General features: G+C 41.5%; 1 protein-coding gene across 2 annotated transcripts in view; it reads right to left on the bottom strand.

Moving 5' to 3' along the window:
* Positions 1-27542, bottom strand: part of GSK3B (glycogen synthase kinase 3 beta) — a 143763-nt gene that overhangs the window by 36328 nt on the left and 79893 nt on the right. For both annotated transcript variants that reach the window (XM_057416030.1, XM_057416031.1), the window contains exons 4-7: positions 15731-15841; positions 12302-12432; positions 10375-10481; positions 443-540 (exon numbers count right to left, since the gene is read on the bottom strand). In XM_057416030.1, the coding sequence (XP_057272013.1) occupies positions 443-540; positions 10375-10481; positions 12302-12432; positions 15731-15841 (447 nt within the window). The remainder of the gene's footprint in view (positions 1-442; positions 541-10374; positions 10482-12301; positions 12433-15730; positions 15842-27542) is intronic.

The raw sequence follows: 27542 nt of genomic DNA, 5'->3' as shown, positions 1-27542 counted from the left end.
GAAGGAACTAAGGAAGAGAAGAAGGCTACATATCTGGCACAAGGAGATTTAATAACACTGTTTTCAAAGCCAAGTACCAACTGCATGCAACAAAGGAAAAAGAGCCAGATTCTTAAAGAATTAAAATCACACATTAATAAATATTGGCTCAGTATGTAAGCACTATTTCCAAGCACACTGGAAGTGCAATTCTTTAAGAGAGGAAAAAAAAACCCTGCATAGTTAAAAGATGACATATCATTATGCATGACTGCAAGAGGTGCAAACAAAGATCATCAAGGTCTGAAAAAAAGCACGAGAAGTGTTCTCAAAACATGGTTTACACACGGCACCCTGTACAATAGTGACAGAATTTTGTATGTTAGCAAGTTTATACCAATGCATGCTTTCATGCTGATTCCTAAGGAATAATGCATTCAAAGCAACACTTAAAATTCCATACCTTGATTATTTCCACCAACTGATCCACACCACTGTCACCTGGAAAGATTGGTTGTCCTAGTAACAGTTCAGCCAATACACAGCCTGCTGACCACACATCTGAAAAAGGGAAAGCAGAGGAAAGGGAAAGGTATCAGTAAAAGGTACATATTAGGCAATTTCTATAAACCCCAGCAATGTTAAGCTACTTACTTTATTCTTTGCCATGTTCAATAGAGTATTTAACACAGCTAAAAATAAAACACATTCCTAGAAAAAAGATACCTAGCATAAAGCAACGGTGAGCAGGTTTAGAAATCAAACCATGAGACAATTAAGAACTGGGGAAGAATGTTAAATGCCATCATGTATTGACATTGAAACACGTAGGGAAAAGATCTGAGAGCATTTGCCCTCTGAAAATTGGGAATTTTCCCAAACCCTGTGTTGTTTTTAAATCACTGATTAGACAATGGCTGATGTTTTTACTGTTTCTGACTGCTGAATAGACTCAATTTTTCATTCATCAGCAGACGAACCTGTGCTGCAAGTATCACTTGTATCCTGCAGTACATAATCTGAGAGACAGCCTCCCTAACTCAGTCACACTCAGACCTAATCTTTATGCTAATTCCATTTGCAGAGTTGGCTGGACAGCAAAACTGCAAGTCTAGATAAGGTCAACAGCATCCTCAAAAGAAGCCCTCAACTAATGTTCATATGTACACCAAAAGCCACAAGTAGTCATTAGCAGCTAGTCCTTCACAGGAAGAAAGCTTTCATAATCAATTACAGGTATATCTTACATAAAAATAAGACCATTACATACTACAACAGCAACTTAAGAATGTATCTAAATGTACTACAGAATATAGCATTTTAATTTTGAAACACAGTTCATTTAAATGAAAAATCTAATGAAGCAAATGCAGTAAGCACTGTGTAGCAGATGTTTCTGAGAATCTGCTGGAACTACACACTAAATACTGATATTTAAGCTGCCCAACACAGCAAAAGTATTGCCCCCAGATGCAGAGATAACTGCTTCTCCAAAACCAGACTATTTAGGCTTTCTAAAAAGTCCTCATTTGTTCAACACACATCTGAAGCCTTACACTAAAATCCAGCCTCAAACAAGCAATCAGTTTAATGGAAGATTTGCAAAGCCTACAATACTGTGATGCCCCAAACAAGAAAAGAGCAAAACCAGTCCCCCTCCATCCTTCTTTCCTTGATTCCATTTGAAATCCTTGCCTATTTTTACAAGCTAACCTCTCTCCCCAAAACAACAGCATCATCAGCACTCAACCCCCAGAGAATTTATCTCCTGAGGCCTGTTCCAGCCTGAGATAACATGACAGAGATCCTTATTCCTCTACTGTATTTAAACTATGCCATTGGGGAGCATGATATACATAACACTGTCAGTTATGCTTAAAGGCCTGTGTAAGGAAAATGACTCTGACAGTTCTCTAAACAGCCTATTATCACTTTGTCATAACCACTACAGACTGATGCAAACAATAACAACAATTAATAATAATGATATCACTAATAATAAAAATAAAATCCAACAAGACACCCCCAAACTTTCAGGATATCAAGATTGATGATGAAATAATCTGTTAAAACAGACCTTTCCTTCCCCCATTTCTAAATGAAAGAGAGGGGCTATGCAAAAATACCTTCCCCTTTTCTCAAGAAAGATGTGGTTCAATTGGAACATACAGTGGACAAAAAGCACTGCTCATAACTGCAGCTTTCAACTGCTCATAACTGCAGCTTTCAAGGTATTCACTTTTGTGTCAAACAGGTGCATTTTTACATAATGCCTTAGTACAAACATCGCATCAGGGTTTATCCTAAAACAACTTACAGTATGAACAGCAGCCAGAAATAATGCACAGTTTGAGTCCTGAGTATCAAAAAAGCAAACATACCAGATTAAGCATTTTGATCTTTTAGTCATATTTAATAAAAGCTGATACTGTCACAACACGATCGATCTCTTTTGGACAACAAAAGAACACTTAATTGTATTCAAATGCTAAACAAAGTTTCTCCCTGATAGCCCCTGCTGTTGGACCGACTCACACAACAAAAACATGAATCGAAGAATCACTTTGTATGTCATCCCATGCCTACCGGGTTTAGAGGAAATTATACAACAGTTCAACAGGTAGCACAGATTTCTTCACAAATATTGAAGAAACAGATAGAATGTACTAAGCAGTCAGAGTACTGTAACTCAGAAGTCTATTTAAAGGCACCTTAAAGGGATTTGAAAGAGTGAAGTCCTTTACACTGAGTATACAAAACAAATGGTACCCCAAAGTTATAATGATAATGTACAACTTCAACCCTTATTTTGCACTGAAAAAGAAATAACATATGGGAAGGAAAAGTATTTGTCACAACATACTCTCAGTGTCAGCCCTGGATTGGTGCAAGTCAGTATTAACAACTCACTCCCTCTACAAATGTTGAAACTATGCTAGCATGAGCTTTTTCAAATTAGACTGTGGCTTCTTAAAACTGTTTTAAATGACCTTCTGGTCTGGCTGCTCCATGAAGCTGGCTTTCTTCTGGCTTATCCATTCCCAGGCTCCCTAAATGCTTTTGCACTTCCCCAGTCAATTTCAGTGAAGTCTGAAAGGCCAAAGACTCAAATCCATGACTGAAGCTTTGTAAAAACAGCAGGGAGAGCATGCACCAGTGTTGCTGCTGAGGATGGGAGGGCTCATCCCTGTGGGATGTGTCAGGCTCGCCCCCACTCTGCCACACTAGAGCTGCCAACAAGCTGAAGGATGCGCAGGTCCTTGCTCAAGCAAGAACAGCAGAGGGTACATGAGACAGATGAGGGCATCACAGGGGGACAAAGGAGAAAAAGAAAGAATGGAGGCCATGAGGGAAGTGGTGGGGATGTCTGAGGAATACTTGCTGCATTTGCGATGGGTTTAAACCATCAAACTTAAAACTCATCCACTGGAAATCTGTATAGTTTTTCTCTCATGCAGTGACACCTTCCAAATTGGGTAACCTAACTCTTTATTAAAAGCCTACTTCATTTTCCTTGCTAACACTTTAAACACACACTGAAATAAGCTACAGGCATTCTAAAACTCCCAACTTTTTTTTTCCAGGACTGTAATTTCACCAACTTCCAAATTAGGACTTGGGCAACGTTCCCTGGGCAAGGAAGTGAACAAACCCCTGAAGCATCCTCAACAAACGCCAAAGAGCAGAGGCTAACTGCAGCAGCTCCAAGCACGGATAGCAACAAAACACCACTTACATAGGTGTTTCTACAGCTCTCGTGAGCTATGTAGAATAAGGAAGCAAGTGGGAAATTGCACCTCTGCAGAACTTGATGGAATTTATGGGATTGCCTTTAAAAGGACTAAAATTTGGGTGTAAGATGGTAACATTTTTCTCAAGCTTGACATAAACAATGTACTACATTCTATATTTAAAGACACGTTACTTAAGAGAAGTGATAAGGTAGTTCATACCAGGTTTTGACAGCTCCTTTCCAGACCCTTTTCTGCCTTAGCACAGTCACAGCTCAAATTATTATAGGGTAATAAACTTTCAGAGCAAGCTTCTGGTGCAACTACCTACTCCCATGGTTGTGAACTATTCCTTTTTAATATGTGCAATTTAATTTAGGCAAAATACGACTATCATTCACGTGCTTTAAACTAATTTTAAAGAAGGCAAGAGAGAACCCTAAACATTGATTTGTTCATTGAAAACAAATTAACAAATCATCCTTAAGCCAAACTAGTTGGAACAATGTGAAATTTTAGGAGAAAATGCTGAAAGCTATTAACTTTAAGTAGAAGAAAGTAGGCAAGGTTACTTTCTCCATACCTTCGGTGAGATGTAGTCTAAACAATATGGATGGTAAATGCAACCGCCAGCCAAAAGCAACCTTCAAATAAGCTTACTTCAGATAGCTTTCACACACTCTAACAGCAGCTAATGCCAACTCTTTTGTAGACTGAAGAACACTTAGAGAAATACCATCATGATGTGGCCTACCTGCACTAATTTAAGCACACAAATTCATGTGGCCTGTTACACTACAAAACTTTTCTTAAGTTTCTATTACCTTCTTGCTCATCACAATTGTTAGGTGGATATTAACTTGTCTAATAATATAATCTGTACAATGCCCTGGCTTTTGAATGCTGTTGCAGCATTAGAGAAGGTAAAAAAAAGAAATTTCTCTTTAGTTCAGGAAGAGGCATCCAGCAGGACAATCTGCAAAATACACTCCTTAGCTTTAATTCTGCAAGTGGGCAATGGCCATTTCCAGTTGTCTGGGACAGAATACCCTATCTGCCAGTTTCATTTTTGTGATTTCAGATTCTGCCTTTCTAAGCTGAGAAGCTGGCCCTCTTCGTCATGGCATGAGCATCATTCATTGTATTACATTCCAGCTCCTTTAAGTTGTTATCTGGAGGACAGAAGGATGGAAAGAAAAAGGAAGGAAAGAAGGGAGGGAAGAAAGTCAAGCCTGCTCTTATCTCTTTAGTACAATTATAACCTTTCCTTTATCTGACACTTTATAGGCCATGTTTACCTATGTTTATTTTCCCTCATCTATTTATCTTTGTGTCACTATTCCTTGGTCTTGATGGAATTCCTCCATTTTGCAGACAACTCAAAGTTACTGCTCTGTAAACTGCAGACACAAACTAGCAGGGAAGAAATCAGGAGTCAGAAAAACAGCCCTATGAGGTTGCCAAATACCAGAGCCCAAAGTGCTCTTTACTGCTGCTTGTTTGGAACACTTCCTGGGGTGTCAGAACAAGAACAGAGTTCTGGATTATGGGCACACACACTACATCAGTGCAAGCTCTGCACATTGAGCAACCACAGATCATGGAGACAGAACTAGGCTGAAACCTGAAAACGCTTGGAAAGCCATGCTTGTTCCAGTGTTTGGAACAAAAGCTATACACATGTATCTCTCTCTATTCTGCAATGAAGAGATGAAACTACAAGAAGTGAGAGAATAGTTCAGTAAATTAACACACATGCTTATTTTCAGCCCTGGAAGTTACCATCCGAGACAGAGAGAAACCCTTTTCACTGTTTAGTGACAGGTGCTGAACACACCTCGTGATGGTTCTTCCCCAAGAAAGCCTGAGACAGCCCAACTACGCACGCCTCCAGAGGAGGTTCTGCTCCAGACTGCTGAGATGAAATACTCTCTCCCTCCATCTAAGTGCTTGCTGGGAAAGTGAATGAATAACTTCATGATACCTATTTTTGGACACCCCAAGAAAAGCCAGCAATACATCCACGCAGATCAATCTTTCCCTGCCAGTGGCTATAAACGTTCCCTCTGGAACTCTCAACTCCCGCCAGCACAGGGACAGAGAAACACACGGAGACCAGCAGACTTTTTTATTAGCTAAAAGCAGTGCCACATTCCAGTGAGCCCTCCCTTGCCCCATCATTAACCTAGTAAAACAACGCACGTCATGGATGTAAAGCTTAACCGTGCAGCTTCTTTTTATACAAAGAGATCGCGTAGCAACAGAAACATCTGCACCCACCCCTGCTCCATCGCCTATGTTTGTCCCAGAACACTGCAGGGGAATGTGGGCAGCTATCCCACAGTTCTTTCAGCAGGCAGCAGCACCCATATGACCAGTGCAGCCAGCAGCATGCTAGCAACATACTCTGGGATGGCATAACACACACACAGACCTACAAGGAAGAAGCTCCAGCCAAAATGCTGTCAAGGGATAGCCGAAGGGCTTGGTTTGCAAAAAAACACCCCTCCTGTAAATGAGCTGCTGGAACAAAACTGCGTGCCATGCCCAGCAAGCCAGAGGGACACGCACACACTTGCAGAATTCCTAGTCAAACGTGAATGAAGGCCCAAGCTATAAAGGCACCCAACTGATATGAATGCTTGTGCCTAACCACTGAAAAATCAGAAGAATCAGAGTGGCTGGAAGGAACCTTGAAGCTCATCCAGTTCCAACCCCCTGACAAGGGCAGGGACACCTTCCACTAGAGCAGGTTGCTCCAAGCCCTGTTCTGCCTGGCCTTGAACACTGCCAGGGATGGGGCAGCCACAGTTTTTTCTCTGCACACCCCATGCCAGCACCTCAGCACCCTCACAGGGAAGAATTTCTTTCTTGTATCTAACCTGAACTTCCCCTATTTCAGTTTGAACCCATGACTCCTTGTCCTATTGCTACAGTGCCTGATGAAGAGCTCCTCTCCACCGCCCTTGTAGACCCCCTTCAGACACTGGAAGCTGCTCTGAGGTCCCCACGCAGCCTTCTCTTCTCCAGGCTGAACAGCCCCAACTGTCTCAGCCTGTCTTCATATGGGAGGTGCTCCAGCCCCTGATCACCCTCGTGGCCTCCTCTGCACTTGCTCCAACAGCTCCACTTCCTTCTTGTGTTGGTGACACCAGAACTGCACACAGTGCTGCAAGTGGGGCAGGATCACCTCCCTCGACCTGCTGGTCACGCTCCTTTTGATGCAGCCCAGGACACAGCTGGTTTCTGGGCTCAAGCACACAGCGAAGCAGCTCATGTTCAGTTTCTTGTCAACCAACACTCCCAAGTCCTTCTCCTCAGGGTGCTCTGAATCACTTCATAAATCCCTGAAGCTGTAAGGCAGGTAGACAACAGAGCTGCTATGGGCCTGGATTTGTAGCTATTTGGCAACAGGGATTATTTAAAAACCTGAACAGGTCATTTCCCAGGTCATTATTTTAACTATAGTCCCAGGTCTGCTGGATGGCACACACAGAGGCATCAACTGCAACAAATGTGTTTTGATGCTGCTTTCACTACAGTATGTATTTAAATACTGCACTGCACCAATTTAGTACTTGACAGAAAGTGCAACAAACACTACCCTGGCTGTGAGGCTTTTTTTAAGGTACCTTTCAGGTTAAATATAAGTCATACACTTTCACGAAATAACCAAGATCCTGAAAGTTAAAACACCAGCTGACAGTTCTGTTGTGACACCCAGGATGAAAAGACATCCTGGAACCAAATTTAGTTTCTGCTAATTGAAGAGCAAGTTATGTTGCAAGGACAAATTCAGGTGTTAAAAGACAACCTCGATGAAGCTAGACAGCCTAATGCAAGTCCTGATTACAGTGCTAAACAAGATGAAGAACTACTGAAAGGGTCATGATGCAGGCTGGCTGTACCATCAGTCTTGGGCCACCACAGTGCCACTGCCTAAGCTTAAAAAGCACTTCCAATAATGACTATATAGCAGTGTGTTATTAATCATAAGCCCTACAGTAATGTTAGCAAACAACAAAAACGTTATGAAAAGAGTGGATGCCTTGCAGATAATGCACACAAAGTTCTACTCAGAACACTTTTTGGCATCATATTTTACACTTATTTTTCATGTAGTTTTAAGATAGTGTATATAAACAAAGACGTGAAGATCTCTACCTTACATGTAAACTCAGTTTCTGCTACCACACATAAGTGGATTCATATATAAGGAGACCCAATAGCAGGAAAGGGCTGTTGCATTAGCAATTCAGAAGGAAACAAGAACTAGAAAACACAAGCATGTCTGTGTTTTCCAAGAAAGGAGACTGAAGAGTTTCACAGTCCCCTATACTTTGAGCTGTGGATAAAGTACTGGTAATTAAATGTTCCTTCCTCTACCTCTTGCGTCAGAAACCCATCAGTGTTTGTTGGCTGGTGTAGGAAGAATGCTGGTTGAGTTTGGATGAGCAATCCTATGTGAAACGGGGAAGAGTTTTCACTAAGTGCTATTGCTGCCTACCTAACAAGCATGAAGGAATATCCTGGTATTTACCACCGCTGGATATAGCAGCATCACAAAACTAAACCCCTAAAATCACCAGCATATTGCAGAACACTGGTAAACTGTAAAGTCTGTAAAAACATTTACTTAATTCTCAGTTCTCAAATGCAAAGCTTCTGTTGAGAAGGAAAAGGAAGGGGAAATGGACAGGAAGGAAGGAGTACCTGCTGAACCTCATTTTCAAGCTAGTCTGTACAAGTTTCAGGCCTGAGTGAGGGAAACAGGGTGGTTCTGTGGGGGAGAACACAACAAAGTCTGACCACTGACTGAAATTCATGATGTTTTTGGCAAGTGGAAAATGGACTCCTCACTTCAGAATCCTATTTTTATTATAGCTGTTTCAGAGACCAGCAGGTAAGAAGAAACCGAACAACAGAGCAAAACTGAAACAACAAAAAACAACTGAATGAGCAACTTTTTAAAAGAGCTTTGCGAAACAGTGCAAGATTAAAGTCACTATCACTTTGGAACAAGAGCAATTTACACGCTTATCTATAAAGCAGTCGCTTGTGCTCACCTAAAGCCCTCCTTTACGCAGTTATCCTCGGGAACAAGTTGCCTCACTACATTCTGATAATGCAGCTGAGCCAATCTATTCACTTTCAGCTGGAAAAACGATGTCAGCCAGGATCAGCTGTCTTCTTCTCACTTTGCTTCTACCTGGGCTCTGCTGCTTATCAGACCACACAGTAATGCTGATTCAACTCACAGATGGTAGCAGAATGTTAACCTAACCAAATGTCTCTTGTCAGCCGAAGGTGAATTGGTGTATTAAACAGTAAACTGCGAGAGCTAGAAAATCCAGAGGCAAGGAAGAGAAGGGCCATGGCTGTCATATTTGGCAGCAGCCAACCATTAAGTAAGTTCTACCCTTTTATCTTCATTGTGCCGTTACTTTCCCAGACTTCTTACGGTTCTGCCTCCTTTTTTCTACCAGGGAGATGCACAAATGTTGCTACAATACATACTGAAGAATAACTAATGGGAAAAAAACACTAGCTAGAGCAGGTAAGTCTTCAGGAACACTTCTTTTCAAAGAACCGGAGTTGGAATGAGTCAGCCAGCCTCTAACACCAGTTAGAACATACAAACTCTAAACATACTTTAACTGGTTATAAACAATATTCTGCCAAGATTTAATCATGATCTTCAAATCTTCTTGAACATATTAAACCTTGCCTAAGTGACTCAGGTCCATAAGCAAGGTAAAAGCTTAGCACAATACTGGGGAACTTGAGAGCCAAATCTTGCCTCTTTAACCCTAGCACTCAGAGGGAGCCTGGGGAATACTTTGACTAGAAACCTGAGAAGTTACCCACAACCACCCAACAAACTGCTGTTAAGTCTTAGGATTTTTCATTCTGCAATTCAGTTTTAGGACTCCACTGTAAGAAAACCTGCCTGTTCCCTGTCCTCTGCCAAAACCTCCAGCTTCCCTAGTTAACTTCCATGACACACCTATGTGCCAGGTATTAGAAAGTCACCTTCTTTGTGTTCAAAATTAACGACTAAAGGACAGAAGAAGTTCACAGTGTAAGTCAAATCAGAAAGACTGCTGTATGTAATACATTAAACCTGTCAAGACTGTTTAAAGCCAATCATCAGGCTACATTTCTCACCCCCCTGCCCACCCAAACAACTCTTTGCTAAAACCCAAGTAAGTAGCATTGCAGAATTCTACGTGTCTAAATCACAGTGTATCAAGAGGCAGTAGTCCATATTTGTACAGTCATTCTTTACAGTTGTTTTAAGTCATCAAAGTGCTTTTCTGGCTTGAGATCTCGTATCTACTTCTAAACTACTTGGCAGAGCTACCTGAATTTTTTCTGTTTTGTTTGAAATCAGATTTCTCTTAATACATTAAAAAAGCCCCTTTCCTAATGTAACTGACATGGAAATTACAAAGGCATCAAAATCACAGAAGCTGTGTACAAAATGCGAGTATGTTATTAAGAAGTGTGACCTGACCATTTACAATAAAATTCTGCCTCTGAGGATTGTATCCAAGATCTCTGGAAACCTTAACTACAGAACTTCCTTAACTCTGGAAAACTTAACTACAGAATACAAACTCATGTAGTTGTTATAGATTTTAACACACACACACATACATACCTATACTGGAGGTATAATCGGTGGCTCCAAAGATCAACTCTGGTGCCCTGTAGTACCGAGAGCAGATGTATGAGACATTAGGTTCTCCACGAACCAGCTGTTTTGCACTGTAAAGAAAACAAAATAATAATCTTTGAGAAATTAACAGTTCTACAGCACTGCAGTGCAGACCCACATTAAGCTGCTCTGGCACTCCTCACTCACTCCAATTCCTAAATACTGAAGTACCATGTTCTTCTAAGCTGATGAAAGCCATAAACTCAAATGATTTACCATGAAACCAGTTCAATCCACCAGCTACCTTACACTGGACTTAGCCAAGGAAATTGTGCCTATAGATTAGGTGATAAATAGGGTCAGATTTTTGGCTGGCAGCAGTCTTTTGCCAGGTACAAAGGTTTGTTTACAAAGAAAAAGAGGACAGAATACAGTTCAGTCAAACACAGTTAGTTCCCTTTTAAGGTTCAAAAGCTCTGGATACTCACCAGAACTAAGAGTGGGGTTTGGTTTGGTTTGTTTTGAACATTCCATCACAATATTCTAACTCTCTGCTGTTTAAGGGAGTGTGTTACGAAGAGACAAGGGAAAAAAAAACTTTGCCACTGCAGTCACATGTTAATGTGCCACAATTAACATGAAGGCTTCATTTATACTGCAAGAGATCAGGCACAAAGGATCTAACAATACTGGCCCAATCACTAATGTTGGAAGTAAATAAAGGAACACAAGAGCACATTACATTCAGAACATGAGTCTATGAACATGCTATGCTTTTTTCTTAATTAGCCCCATGTGGTGGACAGAAAGGAGGTGGAAGACAAAAACTGCCCTTTCAGAAATAAGACATTCAACTAAGTAGCACCAAACCCAGCAGAGTGGCAAGCCAGCCAGATCATATGTCCAGCCTTCCAGACACGAGTAGTGAAATGTTCTTCAGCCTTTCAGGGAAGAAGGACTCCCACCACCCATTTAGCCTGTTTTAAAGTCTCAGTTTTCCACTTTCTACACAGAAATAACAATTAACAAATTCCTACTGGTTTTCGTGTTAGCACAGAGGAAGAACCATCTTTTTATGCATTGTTACTTTTGAGTTCAGTACAATTCCCATTTTGTTCCAGCACTGGTGAGAGGTAGAGCCGAGAAGGAGATTCCCAAGCCACGAGGCATGATGATGTCCTGCTTGAATAGCCACCATCTGACATTCCCACTCAGTATGGGCAAACTAATTTAGCAACAGCAGCTTCTGTGACCTCTCACACATATGCCCTAACTATTTTAGTCTGCAAAGTTGTACCACAATCTGAAGACAGAACTTTCCAAGAGAGAAATCTGTCCCCTGTCTCAATGTGGACTCCCCAAATTTCTGTATCAGTTCTAAGATGGGGGTTGGACTCTAAAGGTGACTGACTTCAACAAAAACTGGAAATAAATGTGACATGGGAAACTATGATACAGCTCACTAAGAGCTTCAATTAGAATTGTTGCTTCTGATCCTGAGCCTCTTATGGTATTTGAAATATTAAGTCAACTGGTGTATATACAAGTAGACTAATAAAGTGTAACATTAGCCTTTTTAGGTTATCATACCAATATGCCTGCCCTCTCTTTCCCAAACACATTTCACCCTAATATTTGGTTATATTTTTCCATGGTGGTGTACTTCACCTATATGACAGTGTATTTATTTTTCTAATGCCTTCATAAATAAGAGGCTTGAACTTAAATTCCCCCCTTCTTGATATCCTTTATGCCTCTCTCTCTCACATGAACTTATTTTGAGAGGAAAACAGGAGTATCAGTAACTTCTCTTTCAAAACTACAGATGAGGACCTCCTGGAGAACACAGAGGACTGCTCTGCAAAGCTGTACCCAGGTTCACTTTGAAGGAAGCTCTTCTTACCAGGTTTCAGCCCACAGATGTACTTACCTTCCGAAGTCGCAGAGTTTTAGAACAGCTGTATCAGGGTCCAGCAAGAGGTTCTGTGGTTTTATATCCCGGTGGCAGATCCCAAAGGAGTGGATATAGGCTAAACTCCGGAACAGCTGATACATGTATAACTGGAACAAAGAAACAGCGCGTAAGGCATGGTTTTTCCAGTCAGAAACAGAGGAAACAATTATTTTAACATAAACCCTTATTAAAAGAAAAACAAACCCAACAAAACAAAAACCCACACTAAAAGATGACCCTACTGAAGGCATGTTAGTGCTATGAAGATGATTGGGTATTTGCATGCCTTGTTCACCCATCCTTTGCCACGCACCCACACACGCAGTTCAAATTTGTTCCTTTGCCCTTTTTCCAAAATGAGCACAATTCAAAAAAGAGTAATTGCGCAGCTTTCCACAGTTATAAATAATGGTAGTCACAGAAAACATACAAGTGTTTCAGTTTGCTTCATAAACCAGCTTCTTCACAGAAATGAAGAATTACAGCTTATTAAACAAGAACTATAAAAAAACCATTAAATCCAAACACTCAACTAAAATAAACCCAAACAACCACCACCCCAAACACCAAAGAAAACCCTTCTGTTGATGAAGTTATTAGCGATATACTAAATGTCATCCAAGGACTACAGTAGTGTCTCAGCCTGTCACTTGATTGAATCTCCCAGTTTCTCTTGGGGAAGGGATAGACTCATTCTAATTTCAAATCTCTGGGCAAAAAGAGAAGGCAGATAAAACCAACTGTTCAGAATAATCTTATGCAAGGCACAGCAAACAAGTATGTTGAGGGAAAGTTTTCTCTTCCCCCTTTCTAAGGCTGGCTAAACCCTTAGCAAGGATGAATACTGCAAGAGGAGATGATACAAAGCCGAGAGAGCATCAGGTGGCAAGACCACAGGGCAAGGGAAGGATGTCCAGCTGCTGGAGCTACACGCTTTCAGCTATAGAGAATAAAGAGCTGCTGGATACAATTAGGGTCATATAGCATATACTGCCATAAAGGCATGGGAATCCCTGTTTCAAAGTTGACAACAAGCTGCCTGGTTATTTCTTATCTTTGTTGCATCCCCCACAAGGTTCCATTTAAAAATCAAGCTACAGGCAAGACACAGTACTGGAGATGCACCTCCACACTTCCCTTTGCTAAGCACATTCTCCACAGTTCACCTTTAACGGCCTAAAACTGGGTGCAATTGCTAGATACTGCTATCAGGTCATGTTTGCCGCACTTTCACCACTATCTTTGTCTTTACACTTTTTCTCTCCCTTGTTTTTTGTTGTTCGTTCGGTGGGGAGGAGTTGAGGAGTGGGAGGAGAATCATTTGAATTTTGGCTCTAGGTGTTTGGTTTTCATATTTGTTTTTAAAAACCACAACTGTGCACAAAGGAAAGCAAACAAACACGGTTTTTGACATGTTACCTATGTATTGTGCAAGTGTATTGCAAAATAACGCAAGAGATTGCTCTAACTTGAGAAGTCAAGTTGACACACGCAGGATTTAGAAGGTATGTTTTTCATCTCCCCACAGCAAAACCAACATTTCCAAGAATTTCTTCCAGCATGTTAGAAGTTACAAACAGAAATTAGTAAGTAGATTACTAGAAAAGCTTCCCTGCATTTCTTTAACAGCTTTGTTGTTACCTAGGGTAAGTACCTCTCTGCCTACCTAGGTACCAATCAAACATGAACAAAGAGGTATGATCTGCCTTTTGTGTAGCCAAGATGGCTCAGGAATTGCAAAAGCTTTTATGACATCAAGGTAACACGATCTTTTTAAATACAGAATCATGAGAAAGGCTTGCTTTGCCAGAAAAATAAGAACAGCCTTCCAGGCTGCTGGGAATGGGAAGTCCCAAGCAGACAGGAAGATTAAAGAGCTGAAGCAGAATTTTCTCTCAAAGCATAAGTAAGGACAATTTTTCCCATGTTCCCATAATGGAGAGCAATTAGGACAAGAGTGCTGACAAAAGTTATATAAATCATTTATCAAAAGCTAAGCCAACGGATTTTGGGGTACATATAAACCTGAAGCTGTTTACCAACAGACCAAACAGTGTGACCTTGCAGTAGAAACTGGATGGTGTTATAGAATCATAGAATAGTTAGGGTTGGAAAGGACCTTAAGATAATTCAGTTCCAACCTCCCTGCCATGGACAGGGACACCTCACACTAAACCATCTCACCCAAGGCTCTGTCCAACCTGCCCTTGAACACTGCCAGGGATGGAGCATTCACAGCTTCCTTGGACAGCCCATTCCAGTGCCTCACCACCCTTATACTAAAGAACTTCCTTATATACAATCTAAACTTCCCCTGTTTAAGTTTGGGCCCATTACCCCTTGTCCTGTCACTACAGTCCCTAATGAAGAGTTCCTCCCCAGCATCCCTATAGCCCCCGTTCAGATACTGGACGGCTGCTATGAGGTCGCCATGCATCCTTCTCTTCTCCAGGCTGAACAGCCCCAACTCTCTCAGTCTACCTTAAAAGCAGGCTCCAGTGGTGGATACTGAAGAAACATGCCATTCACAATTAATGCGTATACAGCTGTGGCACAACACTTCATTATTGGAATAATTACTATTTGTAGCTTTCACCTCTATAACTTTCATTTTCTTACAATCAAATTCATGTTCTTTTCTCAACCCCACTATCATGTTAAGAATTAGGCTTTTAAAGAGGATTAGGGAGGAATCAATAAGAATCAGGAATATTTGTGGCTTATTTCCATTTAGTCTTACTTTGGTGCCACGTTAGCAAGTTAATGCCATGTGAAAATGTGATCATTCACATGTGGATTGTGGTCACCACGCTGTATGAAATGGAACTACAAGACCCAAATAGGTCCCAGTTTTACAGAGAAAAAGGACATTTTATTCATTAACTATCTCGTAAAAGACAACAAAAGACACAGACAACTTAAGTGAGGTTTTGAGGCTACACTGTGCATACAAGCTCCAAATGGGGACAAAACTATGACCTTCATGCCCCCAACAGAAGCACATGAACTCTTAACTCGTAGGCCAGGAAAAGGGTAATACAACAGATAAGAGGACATGATTCTTCCTGACAACCTCTTCCAGTTCCTGACCTTTGTACTACTGTGTCTTCATCTCCTCAGGAAACTGAAGCTGCTCATCTGGCTGGTGTCAGTCTCTAAGGTACTTTAAAAGCCCAGAACTCCTCTCACACTCAGCTTCCCCCACCCACTCCAAGACTTTGAGAGTGCTTGAAGCCTCTCCTATCTTTCCTTTGTCATAACAATCATTCCAGTATCTTTTTTTTAACTTGCCTCATGATGTATATGCTCCTAAAAATGTGAGAAAACTATGTCAGGAAAGAGGTATCCACAGAGTTTATTCCTGTGATATTCTTCTTCACTTAACGACAACTATCAGTTACCTACCTTGACGTAAATCATAGGGAGTGTCTGTTTGGCCCGACTATAATGTCTGGCAACTCTGTATACTGTTTCAGGAACATAGTCCAGCACCAGGTTGAGGTACACCTCATCTTTCTGAAAGAAAACAGAGAAGGGAAAAAAGAAAAAGAGAATCAGCAATAGATTTGAAGCATGAAGTACAATTAAAGCACTCAAAGAAACCAACAGGGATGAGAAAGCTGTGGACATTTTAAGTACATGTCTTTAGTGGGAGCGTGAACTGCCACCAAACTGTTTTTTCCTTCAGGCTTTGCATTTGTGCACTATACTTAAGCCAAACATAAGTTTAAGGTTGCATTAATGAATATGGTCTCCAACACGAGGCATTTTCTGATTACAAACAGGGAAAAGGGTATACTTATTCTGCTCAATATTTTCATTTGGAGATATTTCAAGCTGACATTGGCATCATTATTTAAAGCAATCCATTAACTTGTCAGTCCCTTACCCAGCAGAATCCAAGAAGTGCAAATTTAAAGACACCAAACTCACTCCTCAACAACTATGCACACACACATAAACTTTAAAAACCCTGCATCTTTCAGAACTGTTACTTTGATCTTACTGAATTCCTAACTATTAAGGCATTAAAAATACATATTAGTCATTCATAGAGCATAAGCCAGTCTTAACATTTTTACCTATTCTGTTCATGCATATTTTGATGTCCCAGTTATCTCTAACTTAAACATACAAACAGTCATGGCAAAACAGAACAAGCCGAAGACTTGAGTATCAATTTTGATACCAAGGATCAGGTTAGAGGTCCATGTGAACTTCACACAGAGGAACAACAAAAGTAGCTTTATTATAAGGTACTTTGTTACAGAATACGTCAGCAAAGGAAAGAAAGAACAAACAGGAATTAAATGACAAAGTACCATAATCACATTGCCTAACTGGGAACTCTGAGCAGTAAAACAGGTCTTAAAAATACTTCTGATACTTTAATGCAGTCTTCTGTGCAAATCTCATCAGGACTGTGACTACATCTATGTTGAGGGGTGGTGGGGGGTGGGTATAATTAACTGCATCAACCTGAAATCTGACTTTTGAAACACCTAGGTGAATTAATCAGCAGTAACCTCTCCTGCACTTGCTGTATTAAGAGCTAGATCTTTCTGTAGAGGAAGACAATACATAGACACTTTACATGGATGGAAACAGTACAGAACTCCCAGGTCTTCAAGTGGAGCCCCTTGCTAGCCGATCCATTGGCTGGTATCTTAATACCAAACCTCATTTAGCTATAGCAATTTAACAATATTACTGTGACTTTAAAAGGTCACTTCAAGTGTGGAGTGTGGTGTGTTACTCTCATAGTGCTCGTTTTCCTTGCCCACCTCTGTGCTGCCTCTCTGCAGCAGTCTCCAGCTAGTAAAGACATGGTAACATGCAGAAAAATACAGGCCTTGAATAGACAATATGCAAACAACTGCTGGTTCTGTGTGTTGTTAAAGACTCAGAATTCAAGACGTCTGTTCACCATTATTTGTATTTTCAGGACATTTTAATAGCTCTTTTCAATACTTCCTAATAGGCCAAATCCCCTTGCAAGGCTCTGCCTACATCACTCTTTCCTACAGAAAGATGCTCTTTTTTAACATCATAGCTTAAATGACTCTGGTAATAGCACCAGTACTAAACAAATGACAACGGTCCACTAACTTACATATGTTCTTATGGTACTTCTGCAACACAGACAAGGAACAGCAGCCTCCAAAACCCTGCCTATGCTGCTGCCTCTTCCAGTGCCATTCCAGGAGCTAGGTAACAACATGAAGGAATCTGGGGACAAGGCTGAAGAGCAAACTTTTTGAAATGGCTGAGGAAGGACAACTATCAGCAGTGCAGAGGGAATACTGGATGCCTCTGGAACTCCACAGATGTGCAAATGTATGCTAAAATGCAAGTATGCAGTTCTCTTGCACTCTCCCTCCTGCAGCAAGAAGTTCTTCTTTCCCTGACTCTTCTAGCCAATAAAAACCCACCACCACCTCTTCTTAGGTCAGAGCTTTCAAGGTATTAATTATAAAATACAGAAAACCAATGTCCTGAAAAATCAAAGTTAACTTATGTCTGCTAAGGCAACCTGTACACCAAGAGAGAAGACAGTCTCATGAATATGAATTCTGTTTGATCCAGTGTAGATACAACCTGAAGCTTATGTTGAAAGCTTGCCTCTCGGAGGATGGGAAAGTCTTACTGGCAACAAGTCACTGCACAGAGCACTCTGTTACTGAGGTCAATTTACTTCATTCAAAGGTTCATGTTCCATGTATGAAAAAGATTTACATTAAAGATTAGAGAGAAAAACGAGTAGAAATGAAATTATAGTGGTTTCATTTTCCTTTCATAGTACAAGCAAAGGGAGACATGTAAAACAGTCATACATCTGATCATTACAACCTCTCTGCATTACTTTACAACAGTGAGTTTTGAGAATTACAGAACTCTATTAGTCCATACCACCTTTGCTTTGCTTCTCTCTCCTCCATTTTTATTTTTATGTTCTGTTGGAAATAGGACTAATTCAATGCATAACATAACACAAGCACAAAAAACTTCAGGCACCAAAACAGCAGAGATGGAGGTTTTGCACTCACTCACCAATGCCTGTGAGTTTGGATGCTACCCCTGAAAAAAGCACATGGGTTTTGCACGGTATTGCTGTAAACGTGTATCACACATTATCATCTAGAACATAAAGGCACACAATTACCTTTCCCCCAGTCAACAAACTGTTGATGTACCATTTGATGTACCCAGAACTTTAACATGCAACTATAAAGGCAGGGCTTATGGCGCAGGCTATACAAGTAGCTGCATATTCCACTCCTGCCACAAGTAACTGACACTCCAGAAGTGCTCTAATGCCTACTTGCATGAATTAAAGATGATTCAAGTGTTCTGACCTACCTCCTCCTCCTGGTGCAAATCTGATAAACACTCAGAATACAATTTTCAAGAGCCCTCATTCTTCTCTGTGAGCATGAACTGGATGAAAATAACATCCGAGTTACCTGGATTCCCCTGAACAAGATTCAGGACAAGCTAGGAAGCAGCCATGGCCTGACAAGCTCTGAGGATGATGTAAGCTGGTTTGCCTGCCTCGTGCATTCCTCCTAAACACATATTTTTCCAGTGACCCAGATGTACTGCAGTAGGAAACAGGGTTAGCTCCAAGAGCTTGCCAAATGAGGGCAACTGCTTGAGGATCAAGCAGGAGGATCAAGGCTTATCTTTCCCTTACAGGAAACCTCACCATGTATTCCACACAACTTGTTCCCACACTGCTATTTCAGAACTGCTGGGCTGGGAACAAATCAAGGTAACCTCAGCATCAGAAGCACCTCTGGAACACCCCTGCAGAGAAAAGTCTCTAGAGAAGACTGCATCATGTAAATGACAGAAAGCAAACACAAGATGTCATCAAGTAACTCGCTTCTCCTTAAGAGTCTGGGATTGAACAGATCCCAAAGAAAGAGCTTTCTTCAGCAGGTCAGATGTTTACATGCGTCCACGTTCTCCTGTGCTTGCTGCTAAGGTTACCACAGCATCATGGAACAGCAGGTCAGAAGGGACCTCAAGGATCATCTGGCAAAGCATGACCTAGACTATATGTCCCAACGTGCCGCCCTGCCAAATCTTATGGCTGTCCAATATTGGGCAGTTCACCAGTTCCCTGAGAAGATTATTCCAGTGGCTGATTGTTCTCATTGTGAAAACTTTTCCTATAGTATCCAACCAGGACCTGCCCAGGAATATCTTGTACACATTACTCCTGGTCTTTCCATGTGACTCCTTGGAAAAAGGGAGTCCCCATCTTCTTTGTAGCCGTCCTTTCAATACTGGAACATAGTGATAAGGTCTCCCCTAAAACTTCTTTTCTCTGGGCTGAACAAGCCCAGCTCTCTCAGCCTTTCCTCACGTGGCAGGCTTCCCAGTGCTTGGAGGATCTTTGTGGCCCTTCTCTGGACCATCTCCAGCCTCTCCACATCATTTTTGTACAGTGGGGGCCAAAACTAAACACAATATTCCAAGGGTGGCCTGACAAGGTCACAGTTGAGTGGGATAATGGCTTCTTTCTCTCTGCTGGTGATTCCCTTGTTGATGTACCCCAGCATGCTTGCTTTGTCACAGCAGCATGCTGTTCACTCCTACTGAGTTGTCCACCAGCACCCCCAGGTTTCTTTCCACAGAGCTGCTCCCCCCCTTGGGCAGACCCCAGCCTGTGCTGCACTCAGATTGTCCTTACCCAGGTTACAACCATGTACCTTTCAAAACAGGGCGAGTGCAGGGCCAGATACTGGAGTACAGGATCAATGTATTTCAGTAGGATTTTTACCGTAGCAGTGTGGCTCCTGCAGTCGTCTCAAATGTTAGAAGCTGCTTTTTGTCACTTGGCAGGTAAATCCACAGCTGATGAACACCGCTCCGAAACAAGCCACAACAAAATAACCACCCCCTTGCCACTGAACTGCTCTGTGCCTCTCTAGAACCAATAATTCAGGCACCACTTCACTTTGGCTGGAAACACTTCATGTAAGTAAATACTAATACAGACTATGACATAATAAGAGGCATGAAAAAGTCTAAGACACAAGAACTAAAACATTCTAGCAACTTCTTTATTTTTCTTTGTATCAGCAATTGGAGATAAACCAGGCTGCAAGTAAAGTACCCTGGCACATGACCGTCACACATTACATGGCTGAAGACTGAGCAAAACTGACATTACTCTACCAACACAGGAAAGGCTGCACAGAGGTCTCTAATTCCACTTCCAAAACTCTTCTCTCCTTCAATCCCCACAAGTAATCTCTTTTAAACATCATCTATTTGATCTTAACTGTGGCCAATATAAAGCAACAGCCATTGACTTCAAAGATTCATTCTTCTGGATTGTTCTTTGCATGTAAAGTGCAAACATTCCTTCTCTATGATCCCCTCCTGCCTCAACAAACCCCAGACTAATCCTGAGTCAGTTCTACCAGCTTTCATTACTTTTACTCATAGATCTCACACACCACATTTATAACTTGTATGTGTAAAACTCCAATCAACATTAGTCAGGCACAGTCTAACTATTTACCACCAACACAATAATAGAACTCAGGGAGGTCATATATGCAAACACTAGACTGAGGGCAAAAGGAAAAACAAAAACAACAACAAAAGCCTGTAAAACTCCAAGGCATAATCTGAAGACTATGCCAGTATCTAGTAAAATATTAGAAGTTCTCCTGAACTCCTACCTGGAATCTAAGGAAAATTTCTCTGAGCATCAATGAATAGGGTAAGAAGGTGTCCTGGGTTTAGCAGTAGCAGTCAATTTTTCTCCTTCTTGGTAGCTGGTGCAGCGTTGTGTTTTGACTTTCAGCCTGGGAACAGCGCTGATAACACCGATGTTTTCAGTTGTTGCTAAGTAATGTTTACCCTGACCAAGGACTTTGTGAGCCTCATGCTCTGCCAGGGAGGAGGGGAAGCTGGGAGGAAGCAGAGACAGGACACCTGACCCAGGCTAGCCAAAGAGGTATTCCATACCACAGCACGTCATGCCTGGGGGCATAACTGGGATTTACCCGGAAGGGCATGGGGTCTTCTGGGTTGGACTCATTTTCAACGGGTGATATCATATTCTCTTCCCTTGTTATTTTCTCTTATCATTATTATCATTGGTGGTAGCAGTAGTGATTTGTGTTATACCTCAGTTACTGGACTGTTCTTATCTCAACCCGTGGGAGTTACATCCTTTAGATTCTCCTCCCCATCCCACCGGGGGGGGGGGGGGGGGGGGGGGGGGAGAGAAAGAGGGAGGAAAAGGGGGGCAGTGAGTGAACGAGCCGGCTAGCTGGGTTTAAACCACGACAGAAGGTTAAGAAGCTATTCTGGGCACTCTTTCTTCTAGGGTGACTCAATTTACTGGTCAGCATTTGGGCAAAGTGATGAGTATGTTCATGCAGTTTTCATCTCCTGGCAGATCAGCAACAGTGTGGTTGTGGGTCTGAAGCAGTTTGCAGGTGATTTCTCGCTTTTATACTTTTTTTTTTTGTTTAATCCCAGGTCACAATTCGAGTTAGTTTTCAGATGGAATCCATGTGATCCGCTGTGCTAGCGCAACTGAGAGGAGATGAACAATAAAGACCTTTCCTTAACTTTGTATTTCATAGAATCCCAGACTGGTTTGAGTTGGAAAGGACCTTAAAATTCATCTAGTTCCAACCCCCTGCCACATGCAGGGACACCTTCCACTAGACCAGGCTGCTCCAAGCCCCATCCAAAAACGGCCTTGGAGAAAGGAATGTGGAACTCTGACGAAACTCACTTTACTTGCCTATTCATGCTGAGAGCACACAGATAAGCCATAAACCTAAAATTAAGGAACATGCCTCCAGAGTGCACTTCTCACTGAAATTATCTCATGGCATCAGTATTGGGGCTATATGAGGTAAATAAGCCAGTCAGTTTACTCAAGGGGACCCTGTTTTCTTTATCCTATGACACCACCCACCAATGTTTTTCAGAGGTAGGTGCTACACACAGAGCTGTTACAGGATGGCAGCTACACAAGGATTCTATCAAGAAGCACTGAAGGGTTTAACTTGGGAGTCAGAAAGCAAGAAAACACACAGCAGTTATTTCACTTCGATTACGCCTTCTTTCAGAGTGCATTATTTAAACACCAGAGTGCCAGCATGAGGTAAAATATGCCCTTCACCCTGGCTTAACCACCTAGATTTAGACAACAAACAAGGTTCAAAGTCACAGAGTTTTGGTCTTAAGAATAAAAACCCCTGTTACTCTACTTTTTCTTAAAGCTACATTTCATGTATTTCATGTATGTATTTCACGCACACTTACCAAGTGCTGTGAAACACCCTTTTTCCTTCTCTTCTCCTGAAGGCTGACATAGTACATTAAAGATACTAACGCTTTGGACCTGCTTTCAAAGATAAAAGTGAGGATTTGTAGCCTTCCTACTCTAACTACTGAGTAACCATGATATACTGGAAAAATCTGAAAACGCAAACAACTGTGTAGCTGACTTCATTTTTACACAGGAATGGTGACATCCAGTGACCACACATGCCTGGTTTTACTCGCAGTTTATAACCACATCTATTTCAAAACAGCGATATGGCTGCCACCAAAGTAAAGGAACCGTAAGCCTAGAAGCAGAGCAGATAACTCCAGGGGGGTAAAAGCAGTTGAAGACTCAATGTCAGTGTCTGTTATTTTCTATCAGTACTACAAAAGTTGGGCAAAACACCCCCTTTCCTATTCCCTGACTCTTCATGACTGAGTTTAAGAACTGTCCCAAGACAGAGCTTTGTTCCTGTACCTACCTGTCAAAGTTTACAAATTGTTCTTTAATGCTGGCTGCTTTTCAACATAACGCAGTCTGATGTAGGTAGAAACTGCCAGCTGGGTCAGCTACGATGACAGCGTAAGGGCAGAAGTCAAGCCTCCCAATATAATTCACATTTAAGCACCTTCCCAGGACTTGTTCCAAGACAACTGGTTTGCATTGTCTACCTTTGATCAATGAGAAGCCTTGGTTCCTGGGTGATGTGCACTAAGCCCTTACCTTTCATCAAGAAAGACATTTCCTGTCATAGTTTTTCCCTCTCCGAAGGGAGAGTATAGTAGAGAAAAAGAGCTTACAAATCCTTGCTGATTCTTATTTATTTTATGCCCTTCATAAAATAATATAACTGGCAATAACTCTGCTGGAAGATGGAAATTACCAGGTAAAGTTGGGATCATGGGACTATCCTGACTACCTTACCGTTAAAACAAAAAGCAGAGCCTTTGGAGATCCACTATTTTCTTACTTTCCAGACTCAGTGGAAATTTCTGAATCATGACATATCCACAACAGCAAACCAGGCAAGATAATGCACAATAATGGTTCAAACTGTATGCTTGCCTCAGGACGAGCAATATGAGCTACTTTCCTAATGGCCACCCAACACAGGTAGATGAGAGCAGTGGCTAGAGCTGCTAGTGGAATGGACTTAAGAGTGACTAACCAGATGTACTGGACTAGAGCAAAACCATGGAGCTTCCCATTTCCACTGCACACATCCATCACACTGAGAATCTAGCTACTGGTGCTTAGCCCTATCACAAGCAGACAAAACTGCTATTTCTATTAACACAACCTACTCAAGAACCAGAGACTGCTCATAACTACAACTAAGAAAATTCCCAGGATGTTGCAAGCCTGAACAGCAGTAACTGATAATCATTATCTAATGACTACTGCCCTTCCTGAAATGAGCTTGGCAGGCCACAGGCAAGGACTACAGAGATACCAACACCACAAAACTCCTCATAATTGGCATTAATTGCTCCTTTGTCAACAGCACAGCAGTTCTGCCAAGGACTGAAGGGAGCATAGCGACTAAATTCATTCCTAGTGCTAACCCTTCAGCACGTCACTAGACTGGTGCAAATCATTCACACAGGCTCTGGCAACTTAAAACTGGGCTCAAGGCTCTGCTGATTGAACTTCGTGTTCTGTTTCTTCATTTCTTTCAATGATGAAGCCAAATTACTCAACTACAAATACAAGTAACAGGGTGCACAATAAATGGTTCTTGTGAGAGGACTCATCTGAGCACTCCCGCAGAAAGGGTAGCGATCTATCTCTTCCTAACAGGGATATGAACCTGGAGAAACACCAACTATTCAAGCAAAGCCCAAACTTGCAAATCAAGTAGTTGCTCTCTTTTCAATCCTACCCATTTTATGATTCTCCCAAATGTCTTTGTTGCAGTTTAATACACTACTGTCAAAATGCATGCACAGCAGCTTGTACATGCAGCTCTGCATATATCTCCTGCACGTTTATTTTAAACCTCAGTCTAAGTCTATTGGAGTAAATTTCCATCCTGAGTCTGCACGGACTTTTGGCTGCATGCCCTTACAGCTGAAGCTAAATAAGACTAGAAATCAATTAGGGTACGCAGAAGGGCTAGCTCAGCCTCCAGAAGAGTCAGTGTATTGCCTATCTGTGATCTGTGTTTCCATATATGCTTGCTTTGAGTCCTCCGAATCCCAAGCTACCTTAAAGGGGGAGGGGGAGAGAGAGTTACATAATCAGAGATGCAATTGCTTCATAAAAACTGTCTTTACTTTACTTTTTTATGATGTGATGTAGGAACAAATCTCTCCGGTGCTTCTTTGCCTCTTTTCAGCATGGATATGAATTGATCAGACTATTAAACACTCAAAAGCATTCACAAAAGAAAATCTGACAGCTATGAAATATCACAAAGAAAGAACTAAACCAGAAATAGAGGTGGAAGAAAAATGGGGAATAGGTTCTCATTTCAGGTTTTACACAGCTGAATAATTTTACTCAGCAGCCACTGATGTAGGAACTTAGGTCATGCTATAAAACATCAGGGAATACTTTCAACAAATGAGCTAGGGGAGTTATTGGGTATGTCCATGTCTACCCTCCCTTGGAGCATGAAAAAGGTCCTCAGCAGAATTAGGCTAAAAAAAGATGGGCAGCAAGACCATCTCCCCCTGCTGCAGTAACTCAACATTTACACTGATACATCATGCTAAATGCAAGGCAGTCCCTGAAATAAAGGAAAAGTAGCAAAAATCAAACCAGAAATGCATGCCTTCCTAATAAGGCCTGATTTCCCTCCCAGTGGCAAGCTGACAGGCAAACCAAGCATCTTACTCAAGACAATACCAAAACTACGCAACGCAGCAGAGTTGGCTAGCCCTATAATCTTGATTGCTTTCTCTAAGGATTACCAGGAAAACCACAAATCACAGAAATACAGCATGGAAAAGACTTGTGACTGTTCCCACCAAGAGAATCCTCCATATGCAACTCAGCCCATCATTTGGCTGTCCTTCTTTACCCTCTGGTTCATTCCACCAGTTATAATTACATGCTCTGGACTACTGAGAAGCATATTACAGCTACAAAAGTCACTGCCCTGCCATCAGATATCTCATACAGCCTCAGAAAAAAACTCATTAAAGAAAAGTCTTTTGAAAGAACTGGGTTATCCAACAGGTAGGTCTGACAAAGGTCTGTAAGCTTAGAACAAGGAAAGAACCAGGGAGCAATTAGTTTATAGAAAGAAGCAACCCAAATGCCATGCCTGCCAACTGTCATATTAATATACATTGCATGCTCTCTTTGAGCTCTCTTAAAGTAGAAATCATTAGTCAAACATGATTGATATGTAGTCAGTACTCAGAATAATGTTTTTATATATACACATGTATAAAGACGTATGCGTGTGCATGTACGTGCATATATATACAGACATGCACACACCCACCTCATGTAGGGCATACCTATATAAAGGCAATGCAAATTCAAAGATGTTCATAGAAGAGGGAGCCACCCATTCACAGAAAACAAAGGAGAACAAATCAGTCAAAGCCATGTTTGATACAAGACTTCCATGCTGAGGCTGGATTGCTTTTGGTAAAATCAGGAAGGACGTTTAAGTGAGCAGGAGACATAAAAAGGAGAGTTCATTGCAGGGAAAAAGAAAAGGAGGAGCTCAAACGCTTCAGCCAGTTCCACAGATAGCCCCAAGGAAAAGCTATCAGAGAGCTCCAAATCTCTATAAACTAGCTTTAACTGATGCAGCTAAGGAATAGTCTTACTAACAAGTGCTATCTCAAATTCTTTTTCTATTTGATGCTATTTTCTGTTGTGTCAGGTTTTCTAATCATGAATTAAACCCACTGTTTTGCTAGAATAAAGCTAGTTTTAAGGTTGCTCAGTGCTTAAAAAAATGCCTAGCAATTAAACTGAAGTAGCTGCTAGGCACATAGAATTCAAAGAGTGCCAGTCCTACTGGATTTGGAGAAATCCTTGGAAGTACCTCCAAAATCAAGACAGATTTAAGCTTCTCGGGTATTGGCTACGAAAGAGCCAAAGAAAGACATGCCTCTGGGCTTAGAGACACCGGTGTCAAGCACTGGGAAACACAGGGGAAGTCCAAGGAACACTCCAGCTGGAACAAACAGGTGGAGTCATAACAGAACCATGAAAAACTTTATGCAAGAGAATGCTTCATCTACATTGGTATCAAAATTAAGTTCACCGATGAACTACTTCATTAAAGGGATCAGCAGTATAACAGTTACCTGTCATTACTGCTAGACTTGAGTTAATTAGCAGAAACAGAGCCTAAATGGCAGTGGACTGTTAAGTTCTCCACAAAAACAGGCAACAATTGCAAGCCCCACTCATCACTATGCTACCACACAGTTATTTGGATTTTTACACTACTCTTCCCATTGGACTTAGCTTCAAAAATCAGTTTATATAAAGCTCTGGGTACCCAGCATCTAAATTTACCATTGCTTCCTACATGTCCTTCCTGGTTCCCTTACACTTTTCTCCCTTTTCGTCCATTGCCCTAAGAGCCAGCTTCATTATGAAGTCTCATGGAAATTCTTGCAAGCCTATTACTTACCATTTTGTATTGAACTGCAAAGAGACCTTGCAACCGGAACTCCAATATTACAGTGCTGATGCGGGCACCTCTGCCCTAGGGACTGGTTCACATTTGTCCGATTTTGCAAGAAGGCAACAGTGGAAATCTCAAAGGCACAGAGCAGAGGCACGATGAGAGATGAGGTGAAAGTAATGTGAAAGAAAACTTTCCACTGGAGCATTACCATTTGCTGCTCATGGATAAGAGACTGCAGTTTTAAAAACAGAACTTAGTGTTGCCAAGAATCAGCCACGTGGAGCTGAAACAGCAAAGTAGAAAAT

Source organism: Pezoporus wallicus, unplaced genomic scaffold, assembly GCF_028554395.1.
Source record: "Pezoporus wallicus isolate ANWC-B61680 ecotype Strahan unplaced genomic scaffold, APGP_CSIRO_Pwel_v1 contig_6814, whole genome shotgun sequence".
Lineage (NCBI taxonomy): Eukaryota > Metazoa > Chordata > Aves > Psittaciformes > Psittacidae > Pezoporus > Pezoporus wallicus.
The sequence above is the reverse complement of the archived record's forward strand: the minus strand, read 5'-3'. Positions and strand labels throughout refer to the sequence as shown.